Here is a 15,643-nt window from a genome sequence, read left to right on the forward strand (position 1 = left end):
TTTGACTCGTGCCACTTCCACCTGCCTAAAATAATGACCCAACTCATCTTTAGCCAAAATTGATCTTTTTTTTGTTGTTGTTTTGTTTTGTTTTGCCTAAAATATCTTTTGGATGTTTTAGAGTTGATTATTTTGCCAAAATCACTTTAGGCAAAAAATGACTTTGGCCATTATTTTAGGAAGGTGACGATATGTGGTACAAATTCTGATATGTTGATTGTTTTCAAAGCGTCTGCAGTCTGAATGGTCATTATCTGGCTTATGTCACTTATGTGAAACGTGTGTCATAATTCTGGCCCATACAAAGTCAGATGTGGCAAATCCAGACATTAACAATAACGTCCAGATATGAAATGATGAAGAAAGTATGTGTCACTGAAAAGCATCACATCACAATCCCACCACTCTTGACTACGACTACACATCCAAACAGACTTTTCTACTGAAGCTGCAGTCACTATTAGTTGTTTCTTTTTATGGTGTTATGATCTTGTGGTGATGGTGCTGAATAAGCTTTAAAATCTGTCCATAAATGGCGGTGTCCATTTTTACTTTTGTAAACGTTCTGGCTCTGTGTGACGACAGTGCTCTTCTTCTGCCCATGCTGGTCGCTTTGGGGTCATAAACCGTCCACACAGAAGTCTCTCTGGGGTCGGGTTTAATTAGCAGTATGAGCCACCATGTAAAAAAAAAATCACAACTGTGAATGAAACCCTCTCTCTCTCTCTCTCTCCAGACAGCAGCGCCGAGGTGGAGAATGGCGTCTCTCTGAGACGCTACGACTCGGGCATCGGCGATGACCACACATCGGCTGTGGCCAGCGAGGCCGACCTGTCTTCCTCCGGCGGCCCGGACGCCGTCTCGGAAGCCCTGTCCACTCTGTCCTCCGAGGTCCGCGGCGCGCCTTTCGCCGACTCCAAGTCCAAGAACGTGAAGGACATCCTCCGCAGCCTGGTGAGCGCGCCGGCTGAAGACGTCATGGTGGACCCCAGTCTGCTGCCCCTGTCCTTTCTGGGACCGGTGACCGACTTGGACCGGCGATCATCGCTCCAGTTTCGCTCGTTCGATAGGTGAGGAGGTTGAAAACGCTCCTTTGGACACGCCTCCATGTCAACCGCTCAAGCTTGTCTGCGCTGCGTCTTTGTGTGTCTGTGGAATAAATAGGAGAATTGTCGGGAGCTGACAGCTTTGACGGTTATTGAAACCCATATGGTATAAAGTTTTGTGATCCTCCAGATTTCCAGTCAACAGTCTGTTGATGTGTGTCCTCACATAGCTGCAGGGGACTTTTGAAAGTCAGACCTTGAAGACGTTTTGGCTCGGCGTCCTCAGAGGAGGCCTTGGTGGATCTTGAAAAAGCGCTCTGAAGCTCAGAGTTAGGTTTTTCTGCCGTCTGTCAGATCAGCTCGTCATGCAGAGAAAAACGCTCTACAAAGAACCTGCCTGCAGAAGACAGGAGTCCTCTCTGTGAGGACGAGACGGGAGACGGAAGCTGTTTGCTGCTCGTCTCGCCCCGTCTCCCCCTATTCTTAGCGGTAGAAGGCTGAGTTGCCAGATCATGAGAGAAACAAGCAACCAGCTCTAAGAAAACAAGCCCCAAAAAAGCCCAGCTGGCAACCCCCCACATTGTGTAAAACACAGGTCACTTGTAAACAGTACAAACTTATATGTTTATAATAAAAACTTAAATAAAACAATAGATGTAGGTGAAATTAAACATTAATTTTTCTGTTTTTACATGCTTGCCATTTTTTTGTCACCAACTGCGTTTCCATTAAAAGTGTGCGTAAATATTTGTAATGTCAAAAAAAACACAATTTCACAATGACAGTGTTTCCATTAAATGAGGAATACAATTAAAATCACACGTAAATAAGCTTGTTTACGCACATAAACAAGTGATAAGTCAATAAAATCATGGCAGCGACGAATGTAAACATCATGGCTGAATATATTCATAACTCGGCCACGGCACTCGCGCTTATCATCTATCAGCCAATCAGAAGAGAGGTCTGCATCTTATTCAGGCATTGGAGCAAAAAGCTCCTTTTACTTGGGAGCGGCTGCATATGCAGAGTTTTGGGGAAATTGTATTCGGCCATTTTACAGAAGAGCTTTGGATTCAACACGCTGGAATGAGACTCTTAATGAACTGAGTGAAGCTGTGAGAGTTCAACCCAATAACAAACCATCATCCTCCTACTTCTTGTCGTCGACGTCTTTTGAAGAGCTGGGAGATTACCTTATCAGAAAGACAGTCGAGCCCAAAGAAGCAACTTCATGTTCAAAAACAAACCCAAAAAACCGCAACTCATGACTCATTAAATCATAAACGGACTTGGCAACAGTGGTAGAAGGTATCATTGCTTTACCTCTGAGTTTGGGGGTGAAGGGGAGACAGTTGGGCTTCAAAGACGGCGGGGTGCTGAAGTCACAGACAAACCCAGGTGAGAGAGGATGGCTATCGGTCTGGTTTGCATTTGGAGCATTGATTCTCAGACGTCTTGCATACGGCACAGAGCGGGTTTTGAGGGGGAGAGAGACGAAGAAAACAGATCTGGGAACGCATCGGGGAGGGGGGACGAGTGTCAAGTCAAAGCCCTCATGTTCCGAGGGAAACCTTTCTACTTTTCAGTCAGTCTGCTGGCCTCCGACTGTGGGAATTCCAGGGCATCTCCTGCGACGGCGGGCCTTTATCTGAGGAATGCTTTGTCAGGTCTCAGGGCGCTCCTCATATCAGGGGGATTAGACTGGCTCCTGTCCGCTGAGCTCCTCGGTGGAGAGAGAGAAAGAGAGAGAGAGAGAGAGGGAGGGACGGCTGGAGAGCGTAGGCTAACAGCTCGGCCCGCGTCTACAGGAGCCTCTTCACGCAGAGACCAAACATTACCTCTGCTGGTGCTGCTGCTGCTCGGGGAAAAGATGAAAGCTTCCTGTCTGAAAGAGACATTTCATCACTGAACAGTCACGGTTGACCATAGTGTGTGTTGCAGTGCGGAAAGTCAAAAACGGTAACCTGATACTCGGCAGTAGTTAATAGTTTTCATTTAAAAGCCTGTCGTCACAGAGATGATTGTCATTGAGATGTTTATATTGATGACTTGACATGTTTTATGGTTGGAATATGCTAATGGAGCGACTAGTGGATGAGAGGATTATGAGAATTCAGCGAATGCTTTCACTTCACATTTTTTAGTTTATTTGAGATTAGGACTGGACGATATGTCTGAAAAACATCACGATTTTAGGGTTTCATATCAATCGATATCAAGAATTCTTAATTAGTTTTTTCGTTTTTTAAAAGGACAGTATGACGTAAAATGGACTGTTGTATTATTATTCTCTCATCAAAATCATACCTGGAGTTTTGCTTTGATTCTTTCATGCATGTTTGAGGAATCCTTTAATCTCCCATGGCAACCACTCGGCTTCTTCCCAGTGCAGCACTGGTAAAATGTTGCTAAAGGGTGAACAGAGGAGGCATCCCGTGATGACTTCCTGAAGTCGGAGTTTCAGGAAGAGGAGTTTTTAAAGAGACAAAGGCCCAATTTCAAGGCACTAATTTGTAAAGTTACATTTGTTTTAAGTAATTATTGATATATACTGCATGTTTATAACAACTTAAGGTAACATCCCTGGTACCGTGTTACATTGATTGTGCTATAAAATGGAAAATACATAGTACTGCCACTTTATCAGCACTTGTGGTGGCGAGTGGTTCCAGTTTGCTTGGCTAATTTATCCTAAATGTCCACAGAGTGTCTACGTTACGAATGCTAACCCCCTATTTCTGATTCCGGTGAGACCTGATCCGTTTTGGCTCATCACCAGACCAAGAGCTCTGACTGATCTCCTGCCAGGCGATATTCTGCTGGAATCCCAGGAGCTCATTTCCATAAATCAGACTATAAGTAGATTAGAATTGATTCCTTTAAGGTATCCTCTGTGAAAGCGGCTGCAGAGAGTCGTAGGGTTGGAGGGCTTTGTCTCCAGAAACATCTGGAGTTGAGAGGGAAAGGACAGACATAAAAAAAGTATCAAGTCTTGATAAAACAGTGTGAAAATCACCCTACAAACTGCTTTGACTTTGAGATATTTTTTAACAGAATAACAAGTTGGTGCCTTCTGGAGTGGCTGGACACAAGTTCAGATCAGTTTCTGAATGAGTTCCAGGGGTGTGAAGAGTCTGGATGTTTCCAATCAAATGTTGTCCGTTTAAATGAGCCACTGCTTTACCTCATGTCCATTCATCTTCAACAACAAATGATTTTACTTTTTAACCCAAGACAGTTTTGAAGCTGGGTTTGGTTGCCTACTTACTGTAAGACTTAATTCTTTCTCTACAGTTCATGTCTGTCTTAAACTCAGATTCCAGAGTCTCCCATTTGCCTCAAATCATCAGAAATTTTTTCATTTATTCTGGAAAACTCTGAATCCAGATGGAAGCCTTTCACACTGGAATTCCTTGTTTGTTTTATGATCTTTATTTAATCTCGTTTCCTAGAATCACCTGGCTGAGAGTGTCACACAGACGACTACAAATCGTACAACTGCAGATATCAAATCTAAAGATTTCTGAAAAGAGGTGCTCATCGCTACAGTCCATCCAATTTGTTAATAAAAAAATGGCTGAGATCACCATTTCTCCCAACACGTACCGTAGAGCGTTTGCCGCACCCGAGCCCACGCCCCGGCGTTTTATCACACGGCGGTAATCATTCTATCACCGCTCGGCATCTCCCACTCACCCCCAGCTCTCCCACCGACACCAGCTGACATTCTACACCGACATCTCCTGTCAAAACATGGCAACTTTCAGCTTGCCCAGAGGGCCCGATTTATGGGCGCAGCGGATGGGAAAAAAGCCGGGATGTAGCAGATAAAAACCGCTCCCCGGGTCAGAGGGTGAAGTATCCCACCTGATTTATTTACTGCTGCAGACCTGCTGCGTTTCTCTGTGCATTTCTCAGCTTTGCCCCTGTTATGACAGCCAGTCTGCAAATATTTGCTGACACTATCCAGAACTAAACAATGTCATTGTACATGTCTGGGATCTAGACTGGGACGGTTCAGCGGAACGTGCGAGTGTTAGACGCTAGCATATACATGGCGAAGTTGTTTGCATTCCTGATAACGGGCTGGACGCGCGCTATAGCTGATGTGAAGATGAGCCGTGCTGCCGGTGAAAATGTTAAAGGATTAGTGAACATGGTGAACATGTTATGTGAGGAAACGGTGGGGCTGAGTTTCGCTATTTGGGTTGTTCCACTACAGGTTAAAGTGGCTTTTATTTCAGTCATCCCTTCTGTGATTTGTGTCACTTGTTGGGGCCAAGCTACAAGAATATTTGTTTACTTACAAGAACTTAGTCATAATATTATCTGAAAAAAATAGTCAGTTTACCAGAAAAAGTCTCAAGGTTATAAGAAAAAAGTTATTTTCATAAGCCAAAGCTTTGATGGTTGTTAAATTCTGACATGAACAGTTTCTGCATGATCGTTTCAAAGTCCTTCTACTGATAATTTGATGCTGATGTATTAAAATATGAAGTATTTCTATTAAGGTTGAAGTATTTTGTAAAGAATATACACACAAGATGCTCAACATTACTCATTTAAATTTTTTTGTTTTTCTTCATGTTTCAATTCTCATGAAATTATGATTTTGTCCTCCTAATGTCACAACTTTATTCTGTAATTAAACGAAAAATAATCGTTTTTACATTTCAGGCTTACAAAGTGAATCATGGTGATTAATCATGATATTAATCACAGAGCTTGATTGTTGTTAAACTGATTCCATTTTTTACTCAGTTGACGACACTAAAAAAAAACATAAAAACATGATTGAGATAAAAACAGTAAAAGAAACATTTATTTCTACTTCTGTAAACTCAGTGAGCTTCTTGGTGTGTCATCCAGGTTAAGCTCGATGTTGTGGAGGTATTTGAAATGCAGGTTATTTGCGCCTTCAGTCATTTTAAAACCTTTCTACCTTTATGTGCACAGAATTGCATTCGAAGAGTTTTGAAATGATGACGTGGTAAAACCTTCATCGGTCTGCAGTAAAACGTGGAACACAGTGTTTACCTCCATGCTCTCTGAAGACAGTTTATTCTCAGTCACATCCTGAGCTAAAACAACAGAGATCAGTGGAATCAGAGCGCTGGCTGCTGTTATGCTCTCTGTGTTGAGAGCTTTAAATAATTCAGTCCCAGCCACACACACACACACACACACACACACACACACACATGCGCGGACACACACGTTTGGCTCTGGGCTTCTGTTTGCGGGCTGAGTGGAGCCGCTCACGGCTGATTAATCAACCGGGGCGGCTCTCTCGTGATAAGTGTGGCTAATGACCTGCTGAATAATTCACTGGGCCTTTGCTACGGCGCGGATAGAAGGCCGAACACAACAGGGCCATGAGCGCACCGCTACACCTCCAGACACAGGGGGCGCTCCATCTCCCCGTTTTTCCTCAGCTACTGTTAACAGCAGGGGTGTCTCATGGCAACACGGCCCTGACACCACCATCCTGTTCACTGTCACTTCTGTCTCCACTCATACAGGACAGGGTTTCCTGGTGGGCATCAGGCTAAGTGTTGTATATTAGCTACATGTTGTATTAAATATATAGGGGTTAAATGTATCCTTGTATTTTTGGTGAAGCAGTTGAAGGTGCAATGGTGACTTATTATGGTCTGTGCATGAACACAAAGGGAGTCTGAGGTCAGGTGTCTTATTTTCTTAAACCACTTCCTGTCCAAATGCTAACAACTTCATCCAATATAGCCACAAGTCATAAATAACCAATCAAAAACATGGTGCAGGTTTCCTTTTTCCCCAAAGTCCAAGGAGCCGAGGCGACGAGGAGCCTGCTGGCGCTGACTCTTAACATTAGCCAAGCCGTAGCCATGCATGGAGGCCATCGCAGGTTCCAGCCCCAGCCTCATGACCGTTGTCGCATGTCTTCTCCCTCTCTCGTTACCAACTTTCCTCTCTGAGCATTCTCAAATAAAGGCAAATAAAACCTTAAAAAAATAAAAGCTAGCTAGCATGGATGTTAGCACATTGTTAGAGCAACTTTCTGGCCTTATGACGCCATTTGTACCACCGTCCTGAGTTTGCAGTGAAACCGATATGAGCACATGTATCTTTGTGGACAAAGGATAATGTGTGGTGTGCCTGAGCTAAATGAGCAACACCAGAAGTAAATCATACACAAGTCTTTCACTGTAGTGCTAAAACCTTTAAATATATCATATTGTCTTTTTCAGGACCATAGTAGGTGTTTAATTTCTGTCAATAATGTCGGTACCACCCTGGGTTTAGCAAGCTTTCTGTGTTGAAGGGTAGCAACATCGGTTCCATTTCGGTTTCTCTCTGCATGGAAACCCAAACGTGTGTTTTCAGTTGAACCTGTTAGTTAATCCGCCTGAACCCAGACGGAGCCCAGGCTCTGATGCTGCAGCCAGGGTTCTGTCCGCACTACAGGAACCGACCATGAAAATATTAGACTGGCCGTCTGAGTGGAAGTTAACACACGTGCACCAGGAACGGAGGGCAGCTCTCTGCTGTGTGATCTGCGTCAGATCGGAGCGTTTGCGTATCTCGGTGAGCCTGTGTCGGGTTGTGTTTCTGAGAGTTAGCAGTAGTCTGTGATTAGACCCTGCTTTCACTGTGTCAGCACTGATAAGCAGGACCAGACTCCCTTTGATATGACCAGTGGTCTGTCAAGAGTCCTGCTCCAAACTGACAGCTTATCTAAACGCTGCTCTCTGCCCATCTTCTGCTCGTCAGATGGGAATGAAACTCTTCTCTCGCTCACGCTTCTGAGAAACACTTCCTTTTTTTTTTTTCTTCTTTCGTCTTTACGGCACGATCTGAAGAGACTGAAATACTGTTACAAGATGAAACAGATTTCATCTCTGGCAGAGAGTTTTTTCTTATTTTTGTGCGTAGCTATTATAAATTATTTTGTACAATTTAAAGCCTGGGTGTGTGTTGATTTTTTTCAGTTTGCTACCGACAAAGGATTTGGCTATGCAGTAAACCTGAAAATGATCAAATTTGGTGAAACTAGTTGTTGGAACGCACCCTCTTCCTGCACTTTGGATAGTTTCACTAAAACCTTGTCTATAATGTGGCTCATTTGAAATATTCGGGCAAAAATCCATAATAAGTAATTAAGTTAATTACAGTCATTAGGGCTGCAGCTAACGATTATTTCAGTAATTTATTTAATCTATACATTATTCTGATTAATCACTTAATCGGATAAAAAAGGTCCCATTTTGTAGATTTTTCCACTTTGCCTTTTAATCTTTTTTTATACAATATAAAAAAAACCAAAAATGATTTATTTGCATGTGCAGCTAATAAATCCTTCTAATACTGTGTATGACTGATCTGGTGATTATTTAATGGATTTACTGATTAATAATTGGATAGAAAATGGCGCTTAAGTGAATATATTCTTTTTTTGACAGAATTTGAAGCAGGTGAAGCTAAAACTGCCACTTGAAATTCTGGGTAGAACCTATTAAGGGTGTTGTGTATAAACATGCATACATATATAATATATATCTATATATATATATATATATATAGATATATATACACACATATAAATAAACTGTTTTGCAGTTTTCTGGATGTTTGTTTCAGATTTGTGGTGTGTAGAAGCTGAATGCTGCTTCTCCATGTTTGGTTCTGGTTCTGGATGGAGACCAGAACCAGAACCTGACAGGTCTGGAAGGTTGATACAGCAACAGCAGATCTTTAATGTGTTTTGGTTCTAATCTGTTCTGTGATGTCTGACGTTGCGTAATAAAGGTTCTCCAGCTTATAATTCCGTTTCTTTTTGTACTTTTTGTACTTTGTAAGCTGAACCTCAGAGTTCTCCAGGTGTTTTTTTTTCTTTATCATTGAGAGTCAAAAAAGAACAATGTCTGATCTCCTTTTTAAAAGAACAAAGTAACGAGTTGTCGCTGAGGCAGTCTTACTGTGGATCAGTGTTTGAATTCTTCCTCTGTCATGTCCTGCTCAGCGTTTCCTCCCAGCACTTCTTCCAGGACAACAATAAAGGAATGATAAACGTCTTCTTCTCTCTGCAGAAGCGTCGTCGTCGCACCAAAGAAAGCCGGCGTGTTGCCGTCTCAAGTGTCTCCCGCCGCCGCCCAGACCTCCGCCGCCACTTCAGTGTCCGCCGGGACGCCGGTGGACGGCGTGGCCGTGGTGTCCTCGGGCGACGCCTCCCAGGCCCCCTCTGTGGACGCTGTAGATTGTAAGTTCATCCAGCTGCAGAACGTGTGAGAGCAAGCGTTTCAGTCGGGATTGGTCCAAATCGTCGTTTGGACAAGAGAAAGTCGACATTCTTTTAGAAACTTGGCTTCTCAGACTGCTGCACTGCAAAAACACAAAGTATTACCAAGTATTTTTTATCCAGTTTTTAGTGCAAATATATCATTAAAATTGAAATAAGACAAAACTAGCTTAAAAGTAAGTTTTTTTGCAAGATATAGAAGCTTGTTTTAAGTCAATAATTCCTTAATATTGATAAAAAGTACTAATTCCACTGGCAGATTAATTCATTTATAACAAGACAACTTTTCCATATTTTGAGTGAAACAAGCTCTTATATCTTGCAAACGTTTTCTGTAAGTTAGTTTTGTCTTCTTTTAATAACACTAAGATATTTTGCTAAAAACTAGACCAAAAACACTTGGTGAGATTTGAAGTATTTCCAGTAAATCTCCAGTCAGGTGATTTTGACATACTGTCTCCAGTCCTGCGCGTAAGAAATGGTGTTTAATAGAAGATTATTAACGCAAATCATCACAATGATACCGCAGAGATTACACAACGGGGGAGAAGTGCTTTGCTTTTCAATGAAGTGTTGGTTAAATAGCAGAAAATACTGAAACGTGAAGTGTGTATGCTTTATTTAGGTTGACATGAAATGTCAGCACTTCCTGCCTGCTCTCCAGATGTCTGAAGCTAATGTTCATTTTGAACGAGTCCGTTTGTGTTTGAGAGAGACGTCAGTGAAAGTCTGCCTCCACACACTCTGACCAGTTTACAGCAGACCAACACTAAAGTCACAATCTGTGGAGTTAAACGATGATTGATTGTTATTCAGAAACATTCGTTGTGCTGGATTAAAACCAGTGAGAAATGAAGAGTTTGACTCTCTGTTCTGGTTGATTCATCAGTGGTCGGTCATTGTGAACCCAAAGGTTTTATTGTGATGATTTTGTCTGCATAGCTGCTGGTCTCAGTTCTCCCAATTCCAAGACCAAGATCTCTCCCAGCACCAGAACCACCTGAGCCAAATTGACCTGGTTTGAAGCTCAGGATTGACAAAGCTTCAGGCAAAACATTTGAACAATCTCCATCATTTTATGATCTGTTCATCCTGGGGATCGCATCAATATGGTTGACACAGCCACAGGTTCATGGCGTATTTTGGTGCTAAGCCTTTGCGTGATTAATAAACTAACAACAGTGTTATAAAGCCTATTCTCTGAGCTGTAAGGAGCTCAGAGAATAGATCTCCTCTGTCTTCTTGGTTTTAGTCAGAACGTCAGCAGCAGCGTTCTGGATCAGCTGCAGCTGGAGGATTGATTTATTTATTTTTAGGCAGCTGTGAAGACACTGTTGCAGTAATCGATGCGATTAAAGATAAACCCATTAATGAGTTTCTCTAGATCTTGCTGAGATGTTAATACTTTAATCCTAGAAGATAGAAGGCTGACTTTGTGACTAAGCATCATAAGCTGCTAGCATGAGAAAGTAGATTTATAAAAATAATTATGTTCTTAAACATGCAGAAAAACCTCCGTCTTGTTCGACAGTCTTACAGAAAAGCACCATTTTTATTCTTTTGCTCCAATAAATGGGAAATGATTGAAGTAAATTGAGCTTTTTTTTTATTTTTTATTCCCAAGTCCACAGACAGACTTTATGGAGTCGTTTCTGCTTCTGCAGGATGCTAAATGCAGCAGTGAGCATCAGGTGCTGGGAGCTGCTCAGCGTTCCTCAGTAAATATGCTTCTGAGTGCACGTTTTAATGGGGCAGTGGGAGGACTAATGGAGACGCTCATTTGTTTTAAGGAGCCACTTCAGCTGGAGAGGGATGCTCCCACCAGGTCCACATGGCGCTGGTTAACACCTCCCCTACACACACCCCGCTCACACTCGCATTCCAGCGCACACTACACCGCGCGTCAGTCCCGAAGAGTTATCCCTGCTCCGAGACCGTCCTGGCTGGAAAAACAAGACGGCTGAAACACCAGAGGAATCCCCCCCGCCCCAGCACTCCCCACCCCGCTCCATATTCAGCTGGGCATTAGCTTATTTATGAGGCACAGAGAAGAGAATTTACTGCCAGATCAATCACACAGAGACTTTGTAGCTCGTTTGCTTCTGTCGCCAAAGTGAAGTCATAAAGCACCTTTTAGTTGGATAATGAAACGGTCAAACAGCCCAGAGGAGTTGGTTTGGGATGATTTAATGAGGGGAAAATGATGAAAAAAATCCCCTTAGCATTCAAAAACAACAGCAGAATAATATATTATTTTTATAAATATGTGAGTTTTATTGTCCTCCAAGCTTAAAGAAAAAAGAAGAAAAAAAACAAAGTTAAATTGAGAACATTTTTTTAGGATTTCTTTTTACATGGCAATCCAAGAATATCGTCACGACGGAGTATGCTAAAATAAAAAAAATAAAATAATGAGAAAAAAGTCATAATGTTACCACAGTAAACTCTTATGAAAATAATCATTACATTAAAAAGTCACGTTACGAGACTAAAGTTATACAAAAATAGTCAAAATAATATGAGGAAGTTGCAGTGTTTGAGAATGAAGTCAAATTATGAGAATAATCGTACGAAAATGGTGTCAAAATAGTTTGAAGGAAATGTATTATGAGCGTAAAATTGAAGAGAATAGTTGAAATAATGTGGAAAAAGTCATATTACGAGAATAAAGTCATAATATCACAAGAAGAGACAGATGTGAATTCAGTCAAAATAATACGAGAAAGCTGTAGTATTATGGGAATAAAGTTATATAAATAAATTTATAATATGAAAATAAAGTTAGAATACTGCAAAAATAAAGTCGTACGAGAAAAAAGTCGAAATAATGACAGTAATGTCGTAGTGTTATGAGAAAAGTCATGATATTACAAGAAGTCGGAACATTATGACTTTACTCTCCTAATGTTTTTATTTATATTTATGTTCTTGGCATGGCCTCAATGCTCCATCGTATGTCTTCATGCATCTCAATTCAAAAACGACTTCTTTAAATGATCCTCCTAGAAAAAACTATCTGGATTTTTTTAATGTTTAAATGCAAACCGAGAGATGCAGCGATTTCCAATCTCCAGATGTAAACTCCACGACCTTCCAGTTCTAGTTCTTGTTCTCATTTAGCACCATTAGCAAGGATAGCACAGCTAGCATTACAGAAACTGGAGTCTCTGCGTGCATTATAGAAAGTATGAATCTTTAACTCTTAATATTACTAACGGCTGCCAACTTTTCCAACAGATGGAGAGGGTCAAACAGGGCAGTTTGCTTTACTTCCTTCAGCCTTCCTGTTATTTGCTGAAAGTCTTGCTCCTCCTGCAGCTCTAACGTATTTCATGATCTAGTTTCTGGTGTAGACATTTTACAACACTTGAAGTAGTACAAAACTAACTTACAAGTAATCTTTCAGCAAAATAAAGGAGCTTGTTTTAAGTCAATAATTCCTTAATGTTGATGAAAAAGTACTAGTTCCACTGGCAGATTATTTCACTTATAAAAATAATTTTCTTCCCCCCATGCTCTAAGTGGAATAATCTGCCAGTGAAACTACTACTTGAAGATTTTGTGTTCTTTCAGTACAACCTCTTTTCTGTGCATCTCGTTTGAGCAAAGCAAATGTTTTGTTTAAAAAACTGCAATAACAACATTTTAGGAAGTAATTTTGGTGTAACATGTAGTCTTAGTTCACTTGAAATAAGACAGTACTAACTTATAAGTAACTTATCAGCAAGATGTAGCTTATTTTATTTAAATAATTCCCTAATATTATCGTTGTTGCACTTATAACAAGAAAATGTTTCCATATTAAAAATGAAATCTGCCAGTGGATCTACCGTAGTACTTTTTCATCAACATTAAGGAATTATTTACCTGAAACGAGCTTCTACTTGCTGAGAAGTTACTTGTAAGTTAGTTTTGACTTATTTCAAGCGTAATAAGATATTTGCACTAGAAACTGGACCGAAAATACTTTAAGATTTAGTTTTTGCAGTGCAGTACCCTGAATGTAGCAGTTCTTGCTGTGTGTGTGTGTGTGTGTGCGTGTGTGTGCGTGTGCGTGTGTGTGTGTGTGTGTGTGTGTGTATATGGGTGTGTGTGTGTGTGTGTGCGTGTGCGTGTGTGTGTGTGTGTGTGTGTGTGTATGTGTGTGTGCGTGTGTGTGTGTGTGTGTGTGTGTGTATATGGGTGTGTGTGTGTGCGTTCTTGTCCAACATCCAGACTAATAACTGAGTTGTTTGGTTTCTCCCTGCAGCAGGCGGCCAGGTTGCAGCAGGCGGCCAGGTTCCAGCCAGCTCCAGCCTGCCATCTGTCCCCCCACTCTCCCCTGTGACCCAGAACACAGCCCCCAATATGAGGTGATTCATCTTCTTTTTGACCCCCCCCCCATCCCCCTTGTCCTTGCATGCACAGTTTTTTACACTCATAAGCATACTTGGTTTTTATGCATATCTTATGGTCTTTGACCTGGTTGGATGTTTGGCCTCATTAAAAGCACATATTCCAGCTGATGGATTTTTCAAATGTTTTGTGAGTTCCTGCTGATGTTACCTCAGAGATGGAGATGATTTCGTTCTTCTCTCTGGACTCCTTTCAGCATCTCGGAGCGCCTGGAGCATGCGTTGGAGAAGGCCGCCCCACTGCTGAGAGAGATCTTCGTGGACTTCGCCCCATTCCTGTCCCGGACCCTGCTGGGCAGCCACGGTCAGGAGCTGCTCATCGAGGGCACCAGTGAGTTGGCATGGAGACGGGTCACTCATGGGGATGTACCGATCCACTTTTTTTCACTTCTGATACCGATATCTGAGGTTTAGTATCGGCCGATATCAATCCATTACAGAAAAACAGAGCTGAAGTTGCTTGAAATGCTGTCTTTTTTTTTTTTTTAACACAGACATAAATGTACTGAATTACAAATTTATTGTAATTGTGGAACAGCCAATGGAAAATAAACAATGAAGAAACTGTCAACAGCAATAGGTTGACTACTTTGGTCAAACATGTAAAAACAAACTGCAGCAAATCATCTTTCAAATGGTTCAGAAAGTGCAATTAGGAAATTCTAAATATAATGCCAAATAAATAATAAAGCATGACGTCGCTCAGAGCACAAAGCATAGAATTAAACTGAATAGATCTGCCCTCATGGATCGGCCACATTGCCACAAATCTAGAATTGTTTTCGATTTCGGCACCGATACAAATATTAATGAGGGATCGGTGCATCTCTAATTTCAATTCAACAACACTTCTAATACGGTGATGAGCTGCAGGGGACAATGAGCTGGGGTGTTCCAGCAGGCTGGGGTCAGAGGTCAGGCCGCTAACAGCAGAGTTTGGGATGTCTGCTGCCACCAAGCAAAATGGAAAGTTGATTGATAGGTTTAGGAGGCAGGGTGGAGAAATGCGTTGGAAGGAAGGTGTGTGCGTGTGTATGCATTTTTTTTTTTTTTAAACATGTCATTTGAAGAGAAACGAAACACACCAAAGCTTCTCTGCTGCTCCCCGTCTGAACCTCGGACCCTCCTCTGGCCCCTGACTGGCCCTTTAAAGCCTTGGGCTCGCTGTTAGGGATCAATGGAGACATATGTTGGTCAGGTCCAGCCTGTAATACAAGGCCCAGATATGTATTGGTTTACAGTAACATCATGTCGACTCATTAGTCCCGTCAATACGACCCCCTGCCCCCAATGCAGATGGCACGAGGTTAGCTGATCCCTGTCTGCTGGGACAGGGACCGGTACGAGTCTCCACCAGAACCCAGGAAGCTAACACCACCTACCAGCCTCTAGCTGTCACCAAGGAGACGAGGGTCACGGCTATCTGGGTCTGTAAATGGCTGATTTACAATCATTCTGCTGCAGAACAAATGGTTCAAATCACACAGCTGGATTGATTTAAGAAGCATTGTTTCAGTTGGATTCCCACCGGATCAGAATCCTAGAGACCTAATAACTAGATCTATGTTTGTTCACTGCATAAACACAAAATCTTAGCAAGTGTTTTTGATCTGCTTTTTAGTGCAAATATTGGAGTTTTGTTTCATTTCAAGTGTGCTAACTTTCAGGTAACATTTTAGTGAGATATAGTGGCTTGTTTTAAGTTCATGATTCCTTAATGTTGATGAAAAAGTTCCAGTTATCAGTGAAATAATCTGCCAGAGGAACAAGACATTTTTCCCACACTGTAAGTTAAAATTGTAAACGAAGTCTTGTTCCACTGGAAGATTTTTTTTCTACTTGTATTTAGTACTTTTTTTTATGAGTATCAAGGAATTATTGACTTAAAACAAGCTCCTATTTCTTGCTAAAATATTCCCTGT

The 15,643-nt window shown here is 41.7% G+C and overlaps 1 protein-coding gene across 3 annotated transcripts in view; it reads left to right on the forward strand.

Annotated features, from left to right (window-relative positions):
• lrba (LPS-responsive vesicle trafficking, beach and anchor containing) overlaps positions 1 to 15,643 on the forward strand; it is a 229,719-nt gene that overhangs the window by 63,585 nt on the left and 150,491 nt on the right. For all 3 annotated transcript variants that reach the window (XM_088008919.1, XM_088008921.1, XM_088008927.1), the window contains exons 29-32: positions 737 to 1,070; positions 9,119 to 9,288; positions 13,577 to 13,679; positions 13,919 to 14,052. In XM_088008919.1, coding sequence (XP_087865045.1) covers positions 737 to 1,070; positions 9,119 to 9,288; positions 13,577 to 13,679; positions 13,919 to 14,052 — 741 coding nt within the window. The remainder of the gene's footprint in view (positions 1 to 736; positions 1,071 to 9,118; positions 9,289 to 13,576; positions 13,680 to 13,918; positions 14,053 to 15,643) is intronic.

This window comes from Poecilia mexicana, unplaced genomic scaffold (assembly GCF_051168715.1).
Source record: "Poecilia mexicana isolate PSO_F unplaced genomic scaffold, ASM5116871v1 scaffold_2, whole genome shotgun sequence".
Lineage (NCBI taxonomy): Eukaryota > Metazoa > Chordata > Actinopteri > Cyprinodontiformes > Poeciliidae > Poecilia > Poecilia mexicana.